At 42.1% G+C, this 17255-nt stretch overlaps 1 protein-coding gene across 1 annotated transcript in view; it reads right to left on the reverse strand.

Annotated features, from left to right (window-relative positions):
• Positions 1 to 15261: 15261 nt before the first annotated feature.
• The window catches only part of LOC142751939 (cyclin-dependent kinase 4 inhibitor B-like), a 3948-nt gene continuing 1954 nt past the window's right edge, over positions 15262 to 17255 (reverse strand). Inside the window, exon 2 of the mRNA XM_075860186.1 lies at positions 15262 to 15570. Coding sequence (XP_075716301.1) covers positions 15262 to 15570 — 309 coding nt within the window. The remainder of the gene's footprint in view (positions 15571 to 17255) is intronic.

Consider the following 17255-nt stretch of genomic DNA (forward strand, 5'->3'; position numbering starts at 1 on the left):
GCTAGCTCCGATCCCTGCCATTAACGCCTTCGATGCAGCGATCGCTGCATTTTAGCGGTTGCTAACAGATCGCCAGCCCTGACAGGCAATCAATACTGTCGACTGCTGCTATGGCAACAGGAGACCCAATGGCCTCCTGCTCTGCCATTACAGAAGCTGATTAGGCTGTCCGTGAATAACTGACAGATCTAATACATTGCACTACGTAGGTAGTGAAATGTGTTAGAAAAAAAAAATCGGACAGTTGGACCTTCAAGTCCCCTAGTAAAACTTGAAAAAAAGTGTAAAGAAAAGTGGCAAAAAAAGTTTGAAAACATAATAAAAGTTGCAAGTAATAAAATAAAACACAATCGCCCTTTTCCCTTATCAAGTCCTTTATTATTGAAAAAACAATAATAAACCATATGTATTTGGTATCGCCGTGACCGGAACGGCCTGAGCTATAAAAATATTATATTGTTTATTGCACGTGGTGAACAGCGTAAAAAAAAAACAGAATTTCAGTTTTTTTGGTCACTTTGCCCTACAAATATTGGGATAAAAAGTGATCAAAAAGTCGCACGTATCCAAAAATGGTACCTATAAAAACTATAGCTCGTCTCACAAAAAACAAGCCCTCATACATCTCCGTCGACAAAAAAAGTTATGGTCCTCACAAGTTGGCTACAGAAAAAATACATTCTTTTTACAAAAGTAATTTTATTGTGGAAAAAGTTGTAAAACATAAAAAATTGCTATAAATTAGGTATCGCCGGAAACGTACTGACCCGCAAAATAAAGTTAACATGTAACTTATAACGCATCGTGAAAGCTGTATAAAAAAAACTATGCCAGAATTGCGTTGTTTTGGGTTATCTGGCATCCCAAAAAATAGGATAAAAAGTGATCAAAAAGTCGCATGTACCCCAAAATGGTACCAATAATAACTACAGCTTGTCCTGCAAAAAAAAAACAGCACTCATACCTCTACGTCTATGAAAAAATAAAATTAGTTAAGGCTCCAATAAGTCAGGAAAAAAAAATATGCAGTTGTGCAGGTCTGAGGGGAATATTTCTTCTGTTTCAAGAGGCGATTTATCATGGCCCTAAAATTAGGGAACCAGGAAGGGTAGGGCCCAAACATATCTGCTGGAAGCGACAGCGCCCACATTATACTAGGCCAATACTTTCCTAGCAAAATTCCCCAAACTGCAAAGGTGCGGAGTGTGGACCAAAAAGGGGATAAGAAAGCACACCATTTATCAGTGACACTGGCCTGTGCAGAAAGGATTGTGTCACAGCGTAACAAACCTCTATGGATCATTTTATTGTTTTTGTTTACCCCATTATACCACCTGACTATGCCCCTGATGTACTCTGCCCAGCATACATATTCCACCACATTATAAACGGAAACACCAGCAATACTCAAACAAAACTACTACCAAGCAAAATCCGCCCTCCAAAAGCCAAATGGCGCTCCCTCCCCTCTGAACCCTACAGCATGCCCAAACAGCCGTTTACTCCTCATATATGGCATCGCCATACCCGGGAGAACTCTTTTTTAATAAGTTTTGGGGTGTGTCTCCAGTGGCACAAGCTGGGCACGACATATTTGCCACCGAAATGGCATATCTAGGGGAAAAGTATCAATTTAGAATTTGCACCATCTGCAGCGCATTCATGTATGGAAAAGACCTGTGGGGTGAAAATACTAACTACACCCCTTAATAAATGCCTTGAGGGTGTAGTTTCCAAAATGGGGTCACTTCTCAGGGGTTTCTTTTATTATTTCACATCAGAGCCTCTGCAATTGTGAACCAATACTTTGTGAATCGCCAAATTAGGCCTTAATTTTACCTGGTACGCTTTCACTCCTGAGCCCTGTCAAATGATTAGGGTCACATGTAGGGTGATTCTAAAAATAGGAAACACAGCTGTCTTGTTATGGTGGCACAAGCTAGGCACCACATATTGGCATATCTACGGAATAAATCCCATTTTCACTCTGCAACATCGAGTGCACACTAATTTCTGCAAAACACCTGCGGGGTTAACATGCTCACTACACCCCTAGCTGAATGCATTGAGGGGTGTAGTTTCCAAAATGTCGTCACTACTGGGGGGTTTCCACTGTTTTGGTCCTACAGGTGCCCAGAAACCAATCCAGCAAAATCTGCACTCCAAATGCTGCTCCTTCCCCTCTGAGCCCTACTGTGTGCCCAAACAGCAGTTTATGACCACAAATGGGGTATTGCTGTACTCTGGAGAAATTGCTTTACAAATGTTGGGGTTCTTTTTGTCCTTTATTTGTTGAGAAAATTAAATTTATTTAGCTAAAACTACGTCTTATTGAAGAAAAAGGATTGTTTTTATTTTCACTGCCCAATTCTAATAAATTCTATGAAACACCTGTGGGGTCAAAATGCTCACTACACCCCTAGATGAATTCCTCAAGGGGTGTAGTTTCCTAAATGGAGTCACTGTTTGGGCGTTTAATTTTGTCCCCTCAGGTAAATTGCAAATGTGACATGGCCTCCGCAAACCATTCCTGCTAAATGTGATCTCCAATAGCCAAATAGCGCTCTTTCCCTTCTAAGCCCTGCCGTGTGTCCAAACAGCCGTTTATTACCACATGTGGGGTATTGTTTTACTCGGGAGAAATTGCTTTTTAAATTTTGCGGTGCTATTCTCATTCAGTCCTTGTGGAAATTAGAAAAAAATAGCTAAACCTACATTTTCTTTGAAAAAATGTAGATTTTAATTTTCATTGCCTACTTCCAATAATTTCTGTAAAAAACCTGTGGGGTTAAAACACTCACTATACCCCTAGATAATTTCCTCAATGGGTGTAGTTTCCAAAATGGGGGTCACTTGTGGGGGGGGTTCCACTGTTTGTCCCCTCAGGGGATTTGCAAATGTGACATGGCCTCCGCAAACCATTCCTGCTAAATTTAAGCTCCAAAAGCAAAATGGTGCTTTCCCTTCTAAGCCCTGCCGTGTGTCCAGACAGCTGTTTATGACCACGTGGGGTATTGCTTTTCTCTGGAGAAATTGCTTTACAAATTCTGCAGTGCTTTTTCTCCTTTAGTCCTTGTGGAAATGAGAAAAAAAATCGCTAAGCCTACATTTTCTTTGAAAAAATGTAGATTTTCTCAGCCTACTTAAAAAACCTGTGCTTTCAAAATGCTCACTATACCCCTAGATAATTTCCTTGAGGTGTGTAGTTTCCCAAATAGGGTCACTTTTGGGGGATTGGCACTGTTTTGGCACCGCAGGAGCTCTTCAAACCTGACATGGTGCCTAAAATATATTCTAATAAAAAGAAGGCTCCAAAATCCACAAGGTGCTCCTTTGCTTCTGAGGCCGGTGCTTCAGTCCTGTAGCATGCTCGGGCCACATGTGGGATATTTCCTAAATATTCAGAATCTCGGCAATAAATATTGAGTTTAGTTTCTCTGGTAAAACCTGTATTATAAAAAAAATTGATAAAAAATTAATTTCTGCAAAAACAATATGAAATTTCTACATTTCACCTCTACTTTGCTTTAATTCCTGTGAAACTTCTAAAGGGTTAAGAAACGTTCTAAATGCTGTTTTGAATACTTTGAGGGGTGTAGTTTTTAATATAGGGTGACTTATTGGGGGATTCTAATATGTATAACTTAACTGACCCCTGTAAAAATAGCCTTTTGAAATTTTCTCTGTTTTCTAACGTCCTAAAAAAATAAACGTATGTTTAAAAAACAATGCCGATATAAAGCAGACATGGGGGATGTTAAGTAGCAATAATTTTGCGTGGTATGCCTGTCTTACAAGCGGATACATTCAAATTTGAGAAAAATGCTAATTTTTCGCAAAATTTGTGTTTTTTACAATTAAGTACTGAACGTATCGAGCAAATTTTGCCAGTAACATAAAGTCCAATGTGTCACGAGAAAAAATTTGCCGAATCGCTTGGATAGGTAAAAGCATTCCGAAGTTATCACCACAAAGTGAAACATGTCAGATTTGAAAAATGATTCTCTGTCAGGAAGGTCAAAAGTGGCTAAAGAGGAAAGGGGTTAAAAAAAAAAAACTCCTGGGTTGCTTTTGCAGTATATTTTGGGTCATCGTCCATCTGTACTGTGAAGCGACGTCCAATCAACCTTGCTGCATTTGGTTGAATCTGAGCAGAAATTATATCCCTGAACACTTTAGAATTCATCTGGCTACTTCTGTCTTCAGTCACCATCAATAAATACTAGTGATCCAGTGCCTTTGGCAGCCATGCATGCCCATGCCATCACAATGCCTCCACCATGGTTTACAGAGGATGTGGTGTGCTTTGGATCATGAGCCGTTCCAAGCCTTCTCCATCATTTCTGCCTCCCATCATTCTGGTACAGGTTGATGTTAGTTTCATGCTGTTCCAGAACTGGGCTGGCTTCATTACATGTTGTTTAGCAAAGTCTAATCTGGCCTTTCTATTTTTGAGGCTGATTAATGGTTTTCACCTTGTGGTGAACCCTCTGTATTTGCTCTCATGAAGTCTTCTCTTTATGGTAGATTTAGATACTGATACACTTCCAGGGGAGTGTTCTTCACTTGGGTAGATGTTGTGAAGGGGTTTTTCTTCACCATGGATAGGATTCTGCGATCATCCACCACTGTTGTCTTCCGTGGACGTCCAGGCCTTTTGGAGTTCACGAGATCACCAGTGCGCTCTTTTTCTTCAAGAATGTAGCAAACTGTTGATTTGGCCACTCCTAAAATTTGTGCTATCTCTCTGATGGATTTCTTCATTTTTTTCAGGCGAACGATGGTCTGTTTCACTTGCATTGAGAACTCCTTTGACCTCATGTTGTGGGTTCACAGCAACAGCTTCCAAATGCAAATGCTACACCTGGAATCAACTCCAGACCTTTTTACCTGCTTAATTGATGGATTAATAGCCCATGCAGCCCATTAAATAGCTTTTGAGATATTTGTCCAATTACCTTTGGTCCCTTGGAATAGAGGCAGCTACATATTAAAGAGCTGTAATTCCTAAATCCTTCCACAAATTAAGATGTGAATACCCTCAAATTAAAGCCGAGAGTCTGCACTTTAAGCCCATATTGACTATATGACTGAATTCAATATGTTTTGGTAAACCGCTAAAATGACAAAACTTGTCACTGTCAAAATAATTCTGGACCTAACTGTATACAGTGTATATATACAGAGTCCATAGAGAAAAGAAATGGCACCAGGACTTCAAGATAGATGAAAAAGGGTGGATTTATTCACCTCCAGTGAGCAGCGACGTTTCGGTTCGTCACAGAACTCTTCTCAAGATATGTGTGTGTGTGTGTGTGTATGTGTGTGTGTGTGTGTGTATATATATATATATATATATATATATACTCATACATACATATATACTACCGGTCAAAGTTTTGGGGTCACCCAGACAATTTTGTGTTTTCCATGAAAACTCACACTTATATTTATCAAATGAGTTGCAAAATGACTAGAAAATATAGTCAAGACCTTGACAAGGTTAGAAATAATGATTTTTATTTCAAATAATAATTTTCTCCTTCAAACTTTGCTTTTGTCAAAGAATCCTCCATTTGCAGCAATTACAGCATTGCAGACCTTTGGCATTCTAGCTGTTAATTTGCTGAGGTAATCGGGAGAAATTTCACCCCATGCTTCCAGAAGGCCCTCCCACAAGTTGGATTGGCTTGATGGGCACTTCTTGCGTACCATACGGTCAAGCTGCTCCCTCAACAGCTCTATGGGGTTGAGATCTGGTGACTGCGCTAGCCACTCCATTACAGATAGAATATCAGCTGCCTGCTTCTTCCCTAAATAGTTCTTGCATAATTTGGAGGTGTGCTTTGGGTCATTGTCCTGTTGTAGGATGAAATTGGCTCCAATCAAGCGCTGTCCACAGGGTATGGCATGGCGTTGCAAAATGGAGTGATAGCCTTCCTTATTCAAAATCCCTTTTACCTTGTACAAATCTCCCACTTTACCAGCACCAAAGCAACCTCAGACCGTCACATTACCGCCACCATGCTTGACAGATGGCGTCAGGCACTCTTCCAGCATCTTTTCAGTTGTTCTGCGTCTCACAAATGTTCTTTTGTGTGATCCAAACACTTCAAACTTCGATTCGTCTGTCCATAACACTTTTTTCCAATCTTCCTCTGTCCAATGTCTGTGTGCTTTTGCCCATATTAATCTTTTCCTTTTATTAGCCAGTCTCAGATATGGCTTTTTCTTTGCCACTCTGCCCTGAAGGCCAGCATCCCGGAGTCGCCTCTTCACTGTAGACGTTGACACTGGTGTTTTGCGGGTACTATTTAATGAAGCTGCCAGTTGAGGACCTGTGAGGCGTCTATTTCTCAAACTAGAGACTCTAATGTACTTGTCTTGTTGCTCAGTTGTGCAGTGGGGCCTCCCACTTCTCTTTCTACTCTGGTTAGAGCCTGTTTGTGCTATCCTCTGAAGGGTGTAGTACACACCGTTGTAGGAAATCTTCAGTTTCTTGACAATTTCTCGCATGGAATAGCCTTCACTAGCATCGGTCATCCGAGGCATAAGCTCCAGATGCAGATACAATTGAATACTATGGCACAGCAGGAATCTACCTGCTCTGCCATTCACTAGGCTGCAAGCTACGTTAGGCCTGCAGTCTATAAGACACTGGTAAAGAATTTCTGCGAGTGCCGGCGCAATGACGTTACTGGATCGCGACGGACAAGGATCCTGTCTCAGCGTCTCGTAGGCTGCAGGACTGAGGAGGCTGTGGAGCACTGTTCACCATGGGAACAGGGCTAGGTGAGTATAAGGTATTTTTAATTTGTTTGGGGACACCCAGGCAGTATATACAGGGGAGCTGTGTGGCATTATCTACAAGGGGGGCTGTGTGGCACTATCTACAGGGAGGGTGGCACTATCTAGGGAGATGTATGACACGGTCTACAAGGTGGGATATGTGCACTATTTACAAAGGGGGGTGTATGGCACCATCTTCAAGGGGTGTGTCATTATCTACAAGAGGGGATGTGTGGCACTATCTACAAGGGGGGTATGTGGCACTATTGTGAAGGAATAAATTCAAAATTCCATGTTTTTTATTTTGTCAGTATACACTGAACAGTAAGATATTCATTTTTTTGTCTTTCAGTTTGCCTTGTAATAATCTGCAGGTGCTCTGCAGATTACTAAATTCACACTGTTCTGTATTTATCAAGGTCAGAGGAAGGGATTCTCCCTTTGCAGATTACACTCTATAAGTTATGCTCTTTGTGTTTTCTAAATATACGCTGTATATGATAATAAATTGGAGTCTTTCCTGTTGAGAATTTGGTCTCAGGGTAATGGGCTCACCGAGCTCATATATACCTTCTAATTTGGAACCTACAGAAATCAAGGCGTAGTGATACCGTTTTGACCACAGATATTGGCGCTTGAACAGGGACCGGCAGCTACACTTTGGTGCTCCCCTGACTCTCCGAACGCCATGCATTGGCTAGCCAGGAACATGCAGACCATCGCTGCAGCATAAGGTAAGAAGCCTTTATTCTTACAACTTTGCTCTGCACCTTCTCTGCCCTTTACTGTGTTCGGTTACGAGCGGGAGACCTAAGGTAAGAGGGACTTAATTGCTTGCCGGTCCATGAATCCTTGTTCCCTCAGGAAAAGTGCCTGATTTCTGTAACGGATGTGTGAATGTGTTTTAGGTAAAGAATGAGTTTTGATCATGCCTCACTCATGCTAGGATTGTTGTTTTTGATTTCTAGTTTTTGGAGTTTTGTTGCTATATTGAATTAGTCTGGGTGTGGGCGAGTGTCACAGACCCCGGTCTGCATTTTAAAGCTCTGGCCAGAGTAGTGTGTGGGTGACTGTAGAAAATAGATAGTAAGTGATTATCCATCAGTCTGCCCTATCCCAGTAGACAAGGTGATGCTGGGACCACGTGATATAAACCAACCAATGACATCTTAGATCTGTCACTGCATAGTTTACTGTCGCAGAGGACACTGCAGCTCCAGTGCTGGACCCAGGAAAGCTGAGTAAAATAATTGTATTGCTATTTCAGATTCGAGGACTACTTCGATGGAAGCGTTTTTTTTAAATAAAATGGTTAACGAGGTTTGTGTGGTGGGTTTATTTCAATAAAATATTTTTTTTGTGTCTGATTTTTTTAAAACTTTATTACTATTGACTTAGTAATGGCCGCTGTCTGACAGTGTTTATTACTAAGGGGAGCTTAGAGTTAGCCGGTGGAGAGGCTAACACTAACTCCCCATTATTACCCCGGTACCCACCTCTACCAGGTGTAATGGGAAGAGCCAGGTACGATCGAGTACCCAACCATCTGTAGTGATGGGTTGGGCACTGGGGCAACCGCAGGTTGGTGTTATTAGGCTTCGAAAGCCCAAAAACCGTGGGCCTTTCCACCCTAGTAATGCTAGCCTGCTGGCTAGTTATGAAAAATGGGGGGGGGGGGGGGGGGGAAATCTACGTCGTTTTTAAAAAGTAAAATAAAAATGACCGAAAAAAATTACGTGGGGTCCCCCCCCCATTATTTATAACTAGCCAGATCCAACACAGCAGCAGCAGCAGCCTAGCATTAGCAGGATGGGAAGGACCACAGTGTTTGGACCTTCCCAGTCTAATAATACCAGCCTGTGGCCGTCCCAGTGACCGACCATCACTTCAGATGGTCGGGTACTGGATTGTACGTCTATTCCCGGTACCCCTGGTGGCGGTGGGTACCGGGGTAATAATGGGGGTTATTGTTAGCCTTTTCACCAGCTAATAATAAGCCCCGCCTCAGTAATTGACAGTGGTAATAAAGTTTTAAAAAAAACACAGACACATAGAAAAATATTTTATTGAAAAAGAATAACCCCCCATCCCATCCTCCATAGAGCCCTCAGTATTTCAGTATTTATTATACAGCAGGGGGGGGGGGGGTTGAGCGTGTAACTCACTGCAGAGGACTCTATCGGGGGACAATAATGAGGAAAAAATGAAAAGGTATGCTTGGTCATTAAGGCCAAAATAGGCCAGGTCCTTAAGGGGTTAAAGTAGTGCATTATTAATTTTAGGGTATGGTTTATGTATTTAATGCATAGATGTGGAAATCAACAAAATGAGCAACCTAAATAATAGCTTTTTAGCTGCATGCAGGGACGGCGTTAGGGGGGTTGGGGGGTGCAAACTAGGCAATTTCCCAGGGCCACCATACTCTAAGGGCCCCCTGCCCACTATATTAGCCATAGCGGCTGCTACGGGGCCCACGGCATTAGGGGGGCCCGTGCTGCCCAGCACATGGCCCCGGTGCTAGCGACCACCACATTCAATTGTATCTGAGTCCTCAGGACGCAGATATAAATGAATACTATAGGCAGCAGGCCACGTTAGGCCTGCAGCCTATAAGACGCTGGGACTGAGTCCCTGTGAAGGGCCTGCGTGATGACGTCACTGCATCACACTGACCTACGCAAGGGTCCCATCTGGATGCTGTCGTGCTGTCTCCGGCGCTGGAACGGGGCTAGGGAAGTAACATTTTTTTGGGAGGAGGCACTATACTGGGGGGCTGTGTGGCACTTTACAGGGGGAATTGCTGTGTGGCACTATATACAAATGAAGGGGCTGTGGGGCACTATACGGGGAGATTGAGGTGTGGCACTATCTACTTGAGAGGGCTGTGTGGCACTATCTACTGGAGTGCTGTGTGGCAATATACAGGGGGATTGCCATGTGGCACTCTCTACAAGTGGAGGCTGCATGGCACAATGCAGGGGGGGCTGTGTTGCACTATCTACAAGGGGGGTTGTGTGGCACTATACAGGGGGAGGGTTGTGTGGCACTATCTACAGCGGTGGTGGTGTAGCACTATCTACAAGGGGGTGGTGTGTCACTATCTATAAGGGGGGATGTGTGGCACTATACAGGGGGAGGGCGGTGTGGCACTATCTACAAGGGGTGGTGTGTCACTATCCACAAGGGTCCTGTCTGGAGGCTGTGTGCAGTAGTTCTGTCCATCGTGGGAACAGGGCTAGGTAAGTGCAAATCTTTTTGGGAGGGGGCTGTGTATCTAAAACACAGGAGGCACTATCTACTGGGGGGGGGGGGTTGTGTTGCACTATACAGGGGGAATTGCTGTGTGGCACTATAGACAAGGAAAGGGGCTATGTGGCACTATATGGGGGATAGTTGTGTGGCATTATCTACTGGGGTGCTGTGTGGCACTATACAGGGAGAGGGCTATATGGCACTATCTACTAGGGGAGGCTGTATGGCATTATGCAAGGGGAGGGCTGTGTTGCACTATCTACAAGGGGGGCTTGTGGCACTATCTACAGGGGGGTGTCACTATCCAGAAGGAGGGCTGTGTGGCACTATACAGGGGAGGGCTGTATGGCAATATCTATAAGCGAGTTGATGTGGCACTATCTACAAGGGGGGCTGTGTCTGGCCCTATCTACAGGGGACGCAGTGGCACTATCTACAGTATATTGGCAATATCTACAGGGGGCATTATTACTGTGTGGGGGCACAAAGGGGCACGGTTACTGAGGGGGCACTTTTATTGTGTCGAGCACTAAGGGATCATTATTACCATTTGGGGCACTGTAAATTACGAGTTTGTTTAGTGGAAGGGATATAGGTGGGGAAGGTGCTGGAAAAGCGAGAAACCAACATGCTTGTGTGTCAAATTCTGCAGAGACGAGTCGTGGCTGGAATAAGTCGTCACATTGGTCCGGGCCAAATGGAGAAAAAAAGGGAAAGTGAACAACTCTAATTAGAGAAAACAGTAGATATACACTACCGTTCAAAAGTTTAGGGTCACTTAGAAATTTCCTTATTTTTGCAAGAAAAGCACAGTATTTTTTCAATGAAGATAACATTAAATTAATCAGAAATACACACTATACATTGTTAATGTGCTAAATGACTATTCTAGCTGCAAACGTCTGTTTTTTAATGCAATATCTACATAGGTGTATAGAGGCCCATTTCCAGCAACCATCACGCCAGTGTTCTAATTGTACATTGTGTTTGCTAACTGTGTTAGAAGGCTAATGGATGATTTGAAAACCCTTGTGCAATTATGTTAGCACCGCTGTAAACCGTTTTGCTGTGTAGAGGAGCTATAAAACTGACCTTCCTTTGAGCTAGTTGAGAATCTGGAGCATTACATTTGTGGGTTCAATTAAACTCTCAAAATGGCTAGAAAAAGAGAGCTTTCATGTGAAACTCGACAGTCTATTCTTGTTCTTAGAAATGAAGGCTATTCCATGTGAGAAATTGCCAAGAAACTGAAAATTTCCTACAACGGTGTGTACTACTCCCTTCAGTGGACAGCACAAACAGGCTCTAACCAGAGTAGAAAGAGAAGTGGGAGACCCCGCTGCACAACTGAGCAACAAGACAAGTACATTAGAGTCTCTAGTTTGAGAAATAGATACCTCACAGGTCCTCAACTGGCAGCTTCATTAAATAGTACCCGCAAAACGCCAGTGTCAACGTCTACAGTGAAGAGGCGACTCCGGGATGCTGGCCTTCAGGGCAGAGTGACAAAGAAAAAGCCATATCTAAGACTGGCTAATAAAAGGAAAAGATTAATATGGGCAAAAGCACACAGACATTGGACAGAGGAAGATTGGAAAAAAGTGTTATGGACAGACGAATCGAAGTTTGAGGTGTTTGGATCACACAGAAGAACATTTGTGAGATGCAGAACAACTGAAAAGATGCTGGAAGAGCGCCTGGAGCCATCTGTCAAGCATGGTGGAGGTAATGTGATGGTCTGGGGTTGCTTTGGTGCTGGTAAAGTGGGAGATTTGTACAAGGTAAAAGGGATTTTGAATAAGGAAGGCTATCATTCCATTTTGGAACACCATGCCATACCCTGTGGACAGCGCTTGATTGGAGCCAATTTCATCCTACAACAGCACAATGACCCAAAGCACACCTCCAAATTATGCAAGAACTATTTAGGGAAGAAGCAGGCAGCTGGTATTCTATCTGTAATGGAGTGGCCAGCACAGTCACCAGATCTCAACCCCATAGAGCTGTTGTGGGAGCAGCTATTATTCAGTCACTATGTGGCTATGGTGTGGCTATATTATTCAGTAACAGTATGAGGGTATTTTTTAGTCACTTTGTGGTTGTGGTGTGGCGGTATTATTTAGTAACAGTATGGGGGTGTTATTCAGTCACTATGTGGTTATGGTCTGGCGGTAATATTCAGTAACAGTATGGTGGTATTCAGGAACAGTATGGGGGAATTATTCAGTCACTATGGTTATCGTGTGGCGATATTATTCAGTAACAGTATGGGGGTATTATTCAGTCACTGTGGTTATAGTGTGGTGGTATTATTCGGTAACAGTATGGGGGTATTATTTAGTCACTTTGTGATTATGGTGTGGCGGTATTATTCAGTAACAGTACGGGTGTATTATTCAGTCACTGTGGCTATGGTGTGGCAGTATTATTCAGTAACAGTATGGGGTATTATTTAGTCACGATGTGATTATGGTGTGGCAGTATTGTTCAGTAACAGTATGGGGGTATTATTTACTATGTGGTTATGGTGTGGCGGTATTATTCAGTAACCGTATGGGGTATTATTTAGTCACTATGTGATTATGGTGTGGCGGTATTGTTCAGTAACAGTATGGGGGTATTATTTACTATGTGGTTATGGTGTGGCGGTATTATGTGAATCTTATATTGTTATTATTGGTAATATGGGTCTTATAATAGTGAGTTGCGTTCAGTAACAGTATGCAGGTAATATTGATCTTATAATAGTAAGTTTTGTTCAGTGACAGTATGCAGGTAATATTTCATCTGGTATAGTGGTATGATTTAATAACTGTATATGTATATAGATAAATTTTTTGTGTGAGAGGGGGGACATATCCTTTGGAGCATACAACACTTCTGGACCCGCTAGAAACCAGAGATGCTGTTCTCTGCACACCTCCTTCTGAATTGACTGCATTATTGATACAGTAATTCAGCATTAGGGGCCCCACTTTGAATAAAACCGGCCCTGGTTGCATGTTTACTCTTATTTAGCTTGTCCTTTCACAAGAAGAAGAATAATTCTCTGAGTAAAGAAGTGTATTACAACACTTTCTTCCCGTCACACCCAACAAACAGCTTATTATTTCACAGCATCATACAATTGCACCTATTCGTTGAAATTGCAGACGATCTCCAGAGAAGATGAAGGGAGTAACACAAGGAATATCTCCTGAATCATTCCAGAAATCGTACTTATGGTAGTAGGTACTTATCATTATTTCCTTTTAGCTGTTTAATAAATGAAATTCATTAAGACTGGAATCACACATGCAGTTTTTGAGCCAAACACAGGTGTGGATAGAAAAGAGAAGCAACACATCTCAGTCTTTCCCTAAGAGCTCGTTCAGACGAGCGTGATTCTTGTCCGTGTGCTGTGCGTTGAAACAACGCACACCACACGGACCCATTGATTTCAATGGGACAATTCACACATGCGTGAGTTTTCACACAGCGAGTGTCCGTTGCGTGAAACTCACTGCGTCTTTTTATTCTCGCAGAATTCCAATTGTATTTGTGTAAACGTTGATTATTTGTTGCGGGTTTTCCCCATTGAATTCAATGAGGTGTCATCTCATGTGACCGCCGCTGCAGCCAACCACAGGCTGCAGCGGTCTCTTGGAATGAAACGTCATCCCAGGAGGCTGGTCCTCAAACAGGACGGCTAAAGGATGCAGTTTTCAGCAGCGGACATTCTGGGCGAAAAACTGCACCACAGTTTGGTGCGTTTTTTTGCCCAGAATTCCCTGCGGCGCACAAGGCAGATACACTGCGTGCTTTTACGCAGCGTATCCGCCCCGTATGAGCTCAGCCTAATTGTTGTACAATCCTACAGAAGGACAAGAAAAATGTTAAACTTTTCCTGTAAAATGATTACTGTATGTTACTGGCGGCTCAGACTATCCTAAAGATGAATTAATAGGATATAAATCTGATTTGGTAGAAAGTTTCTTTCTTGCACAACACGTATTATTCCCTTCATTTGCTCTTCTGACAGTTTTCATGTGTATAACATTTAAGCATATAATATAAACGTGTTTATCCTGTCCTGTCAGATGTTTGTACAGCCTGGTACTCATTTACCATGTGTCTCCTTCACAATTAGGGTATGTGCACACACACTAATTATGTCCGTAATTGACGGACGTATTTCGGCCGCAAGTCCCGGACCGAACACAGTGCAGGGAGCCGGGCTCCTAGCATCATACTTATGTACGACGCTAGGAGTCCCTGCCTCGCTGCCGGACAACTGTCCCTTACTGTAATCATGTTTTCAGTACGGGACAGTTGTGAGGCAGGGACTCCTAGCGTCGTACATAAGTATGATGCTAGGAGCCCGGCTCCCTGCACTGTGTTCGGTCTGGTACTTGCGCCCGAAATACGTCCGTCAATACGTCCGTAATTAGTGTGTATTAGGTATAAACAAGGATACGCTGGCAATCAGCAACTGAAACTCCCCAGTGATCAGCTGTTATCCCGCCGCAGGAGAAATTTATTGCATTTTATTAACCCTTTAATGACCAGGCCATTTTTCCATTTTTGTCATTATCGTTTTTACCTTTTTACCTTCCAAGAGCCATAACTTTTTTATTTTTCCATGTGAAGGCTTTTTTTTTTGCAGGACGAGTTGTAGTATTTAATGGCACCATTTGATGTACCATATAATGTACTGGGAAATTTTACATTTTGCAAGGTGGAAGGAAAAAAATAACAGCAATTTCCTCATTGTTTGTTGGGTTTTGTTTTGACGGCATTGAATTCAATGGAAAAACCCGCAGCAAAGAGCCATGTGTTGCGATTTATGCTGCAAAAATTGCAAAAAAAAAAAACGCTTATAGTCACCTTGGTCTTTGTAGTCATTGTGATGCATCCCTGAATATCTGGTTATGCCCTTTGGTCTCAGTTACGCTCCTTCTTAACATTCCGCCAAGAAAGGCTATTGTTCCACTTAGTCTAGGAAAACGAATTCTCCATTGGGATAATTTCTCCAAGTTCTCTGAACACCCTGCTATTTGGAAAACACTAGATCTAGTTTCTCGTCACTAGGCCTCATGCACACTTCCGTCGTCCGTTGACCGGCCGCTAATGACAGTTCTGTCAAACACACAAATTAATAAAGATGAAACAATGAAAATAATTTACCCAATTTTTTTCATATTTTTTTTTATTAAATAAGTAATAAAACCCAACAATTAATTAGTTGTTTAGAATGATCATTGGTTCCATAGTATCTTGCACTACATGCTTTTTTGATTCAGTCAAAATTCCTCTTGACTGTAAATCAGTAACAATATTGCTAGGTGCCAGGTCCATTGGAAGATGCCCCTCCATGTCTGGAATGTGAATATGGGCCTTCCCATTTAACAACACTATAAGAGTATCCACAAATCCTTGACGTGCTGCATCATGAGCAGGGAACCTTCCGGTGTCTGGGTCTGCGATGTTGGGATTTGCAGAATAATCCAGCAGAAGTTGGGCCATCTTTTTACTGTCCATCTTCATCACCTGCATTTTGGAAACATTATAATAAACAACTTATATGTTACTCATTTTACCATTGGGTACGCAATAAACAACTAAGGCTAAGTTCACACTTACATAGTGGCTTCCATTCATAACATCATAGTTGCCCGACAGACCCCATTGACTTACATTGACTATTTTTCCCATCAAACTCTATGGAATCTGCAAATAAAGGAGTTTTCCCATCAGGGACATTTATGACATATCCGCAGTATATCTTCAGAAAAAGCGTGGTGAACAGCAGCACACGTCTCCCAAGTTTCAATCAATATGTTCTTTTATTGGTCGAACATCCAGTAAAAAAAATTGCAATGTTTCGACCTGTGACGAGTGGAGGGTCTTTCTCAAGCCTCCACTTCGGTCCAGTGACTGCAGGAAACTCCTCCTTTTATGCCAAGCCCTGGCACATGCCCGCACAGTGAATAAGACACACATATTTGGTATCCCCATGCACGGGAGAAGTGAAAGAATGTGAAAGGAGATTAATTTTGTCCGTGGTCTATACTGTGTGTGAAAAATGATAGCATAAACTGACGCAATTGCTAAATTCTTGCATTTTTTTTCCAATTTTGCCCGCTTTAGAGAAAAAATAAAAATGATATATACTGACAAATGCCACTAAAACAAAGTCCTATCTGTCGTTTAAAAAGAGTGTAAAATTCAAACATGAACTTTATTCACCTGCAGAGTTTATAGTCATCTAAAGAAGCGCATAGCAAAATTGTAAAATTTGCTCTGGTCATTTAGCTGTAAAACAACCTAGTCCTTAACCGGTTAAAAGGCTATGTACACCTTTGAAAAAGTTTATTATTTTTTTTTAATAAAAAATGTTTATCAGTGTTTTATGCAGCTTTGTAATTACTTTTTATTAAAAATCATTTTAACTTTTTGAGATACATGTATACACAGCAGCTGTGACATTTGTTCTCCTACTTATGTGTTTAGAATAAAGAGCTGGATACAAATGTATCCAACTCTTAGCTGTGACTACATTTGCAGAGGTTTTTAGCCCTTGGCCTCTTTTAGACGAGCGTATTTGTGAATGTCTGTAATTTGGATGATATTGCATCAATATGTCATCAGTATTGCAACAGTATTACAAATCCGATTTCTAGGCAGAAAATGTAATGACCTAAAACAACCCCTTTGAAAACTAATGCAATACTGATAACTCGCGGACCAAATACGGATGCATCCGTATTTTCATCACTCTCCATAGACTTCAATGGGCGTGTTTAATCCACAATATGGATGAAAGTAGTGCAGGCTGCATGTTAAAATATGCACAAATTTTATACACCCATGTGAATAATTTTTTTTGCACTTTACTTTTATTATTTTATTACTATGGTCTGTCCCTCAAAGGTCATAAAAAACCTTTGGGGAGCTTTTTTTTCTTCTTTTACACCATGTTTTTCCACTGTAAGGGCACGTTCACACGTGGCAGAGTTTTTCCGCTGCAAATGTTGGTGCAGATTTTGGGCAATTACGCAACGAATCTGCACCAACATTTGCATATTCGACAGGTAATTCAGACGTTGCAGATATCACAGCGGACTTGCCACAGATTTCAGTTTTTGCATTGCAAAGGCTGAAATACGCAGTGAAATTCCGCTTCTCCGCCACAGACAGTGTATACTGCGGACTGAAAATTCTGCACCGCAGCC

The sequence above is a fragment of the Rhinoderma darwinii genome, chromosome 1, assembly GCF_050947455.1.
Source record: "Rhinoderma darwinii isolate aRhiDar2 chromosome 1, aRhiDar2.hap1, whole genome shotgun sequence".
Lineage (NCBI taxonomy): Eukaryota > Metazoa > Chordata > Amphibia > Anura > Rhinodermatidae > Rhinoderma > Rhinoderma darwinii.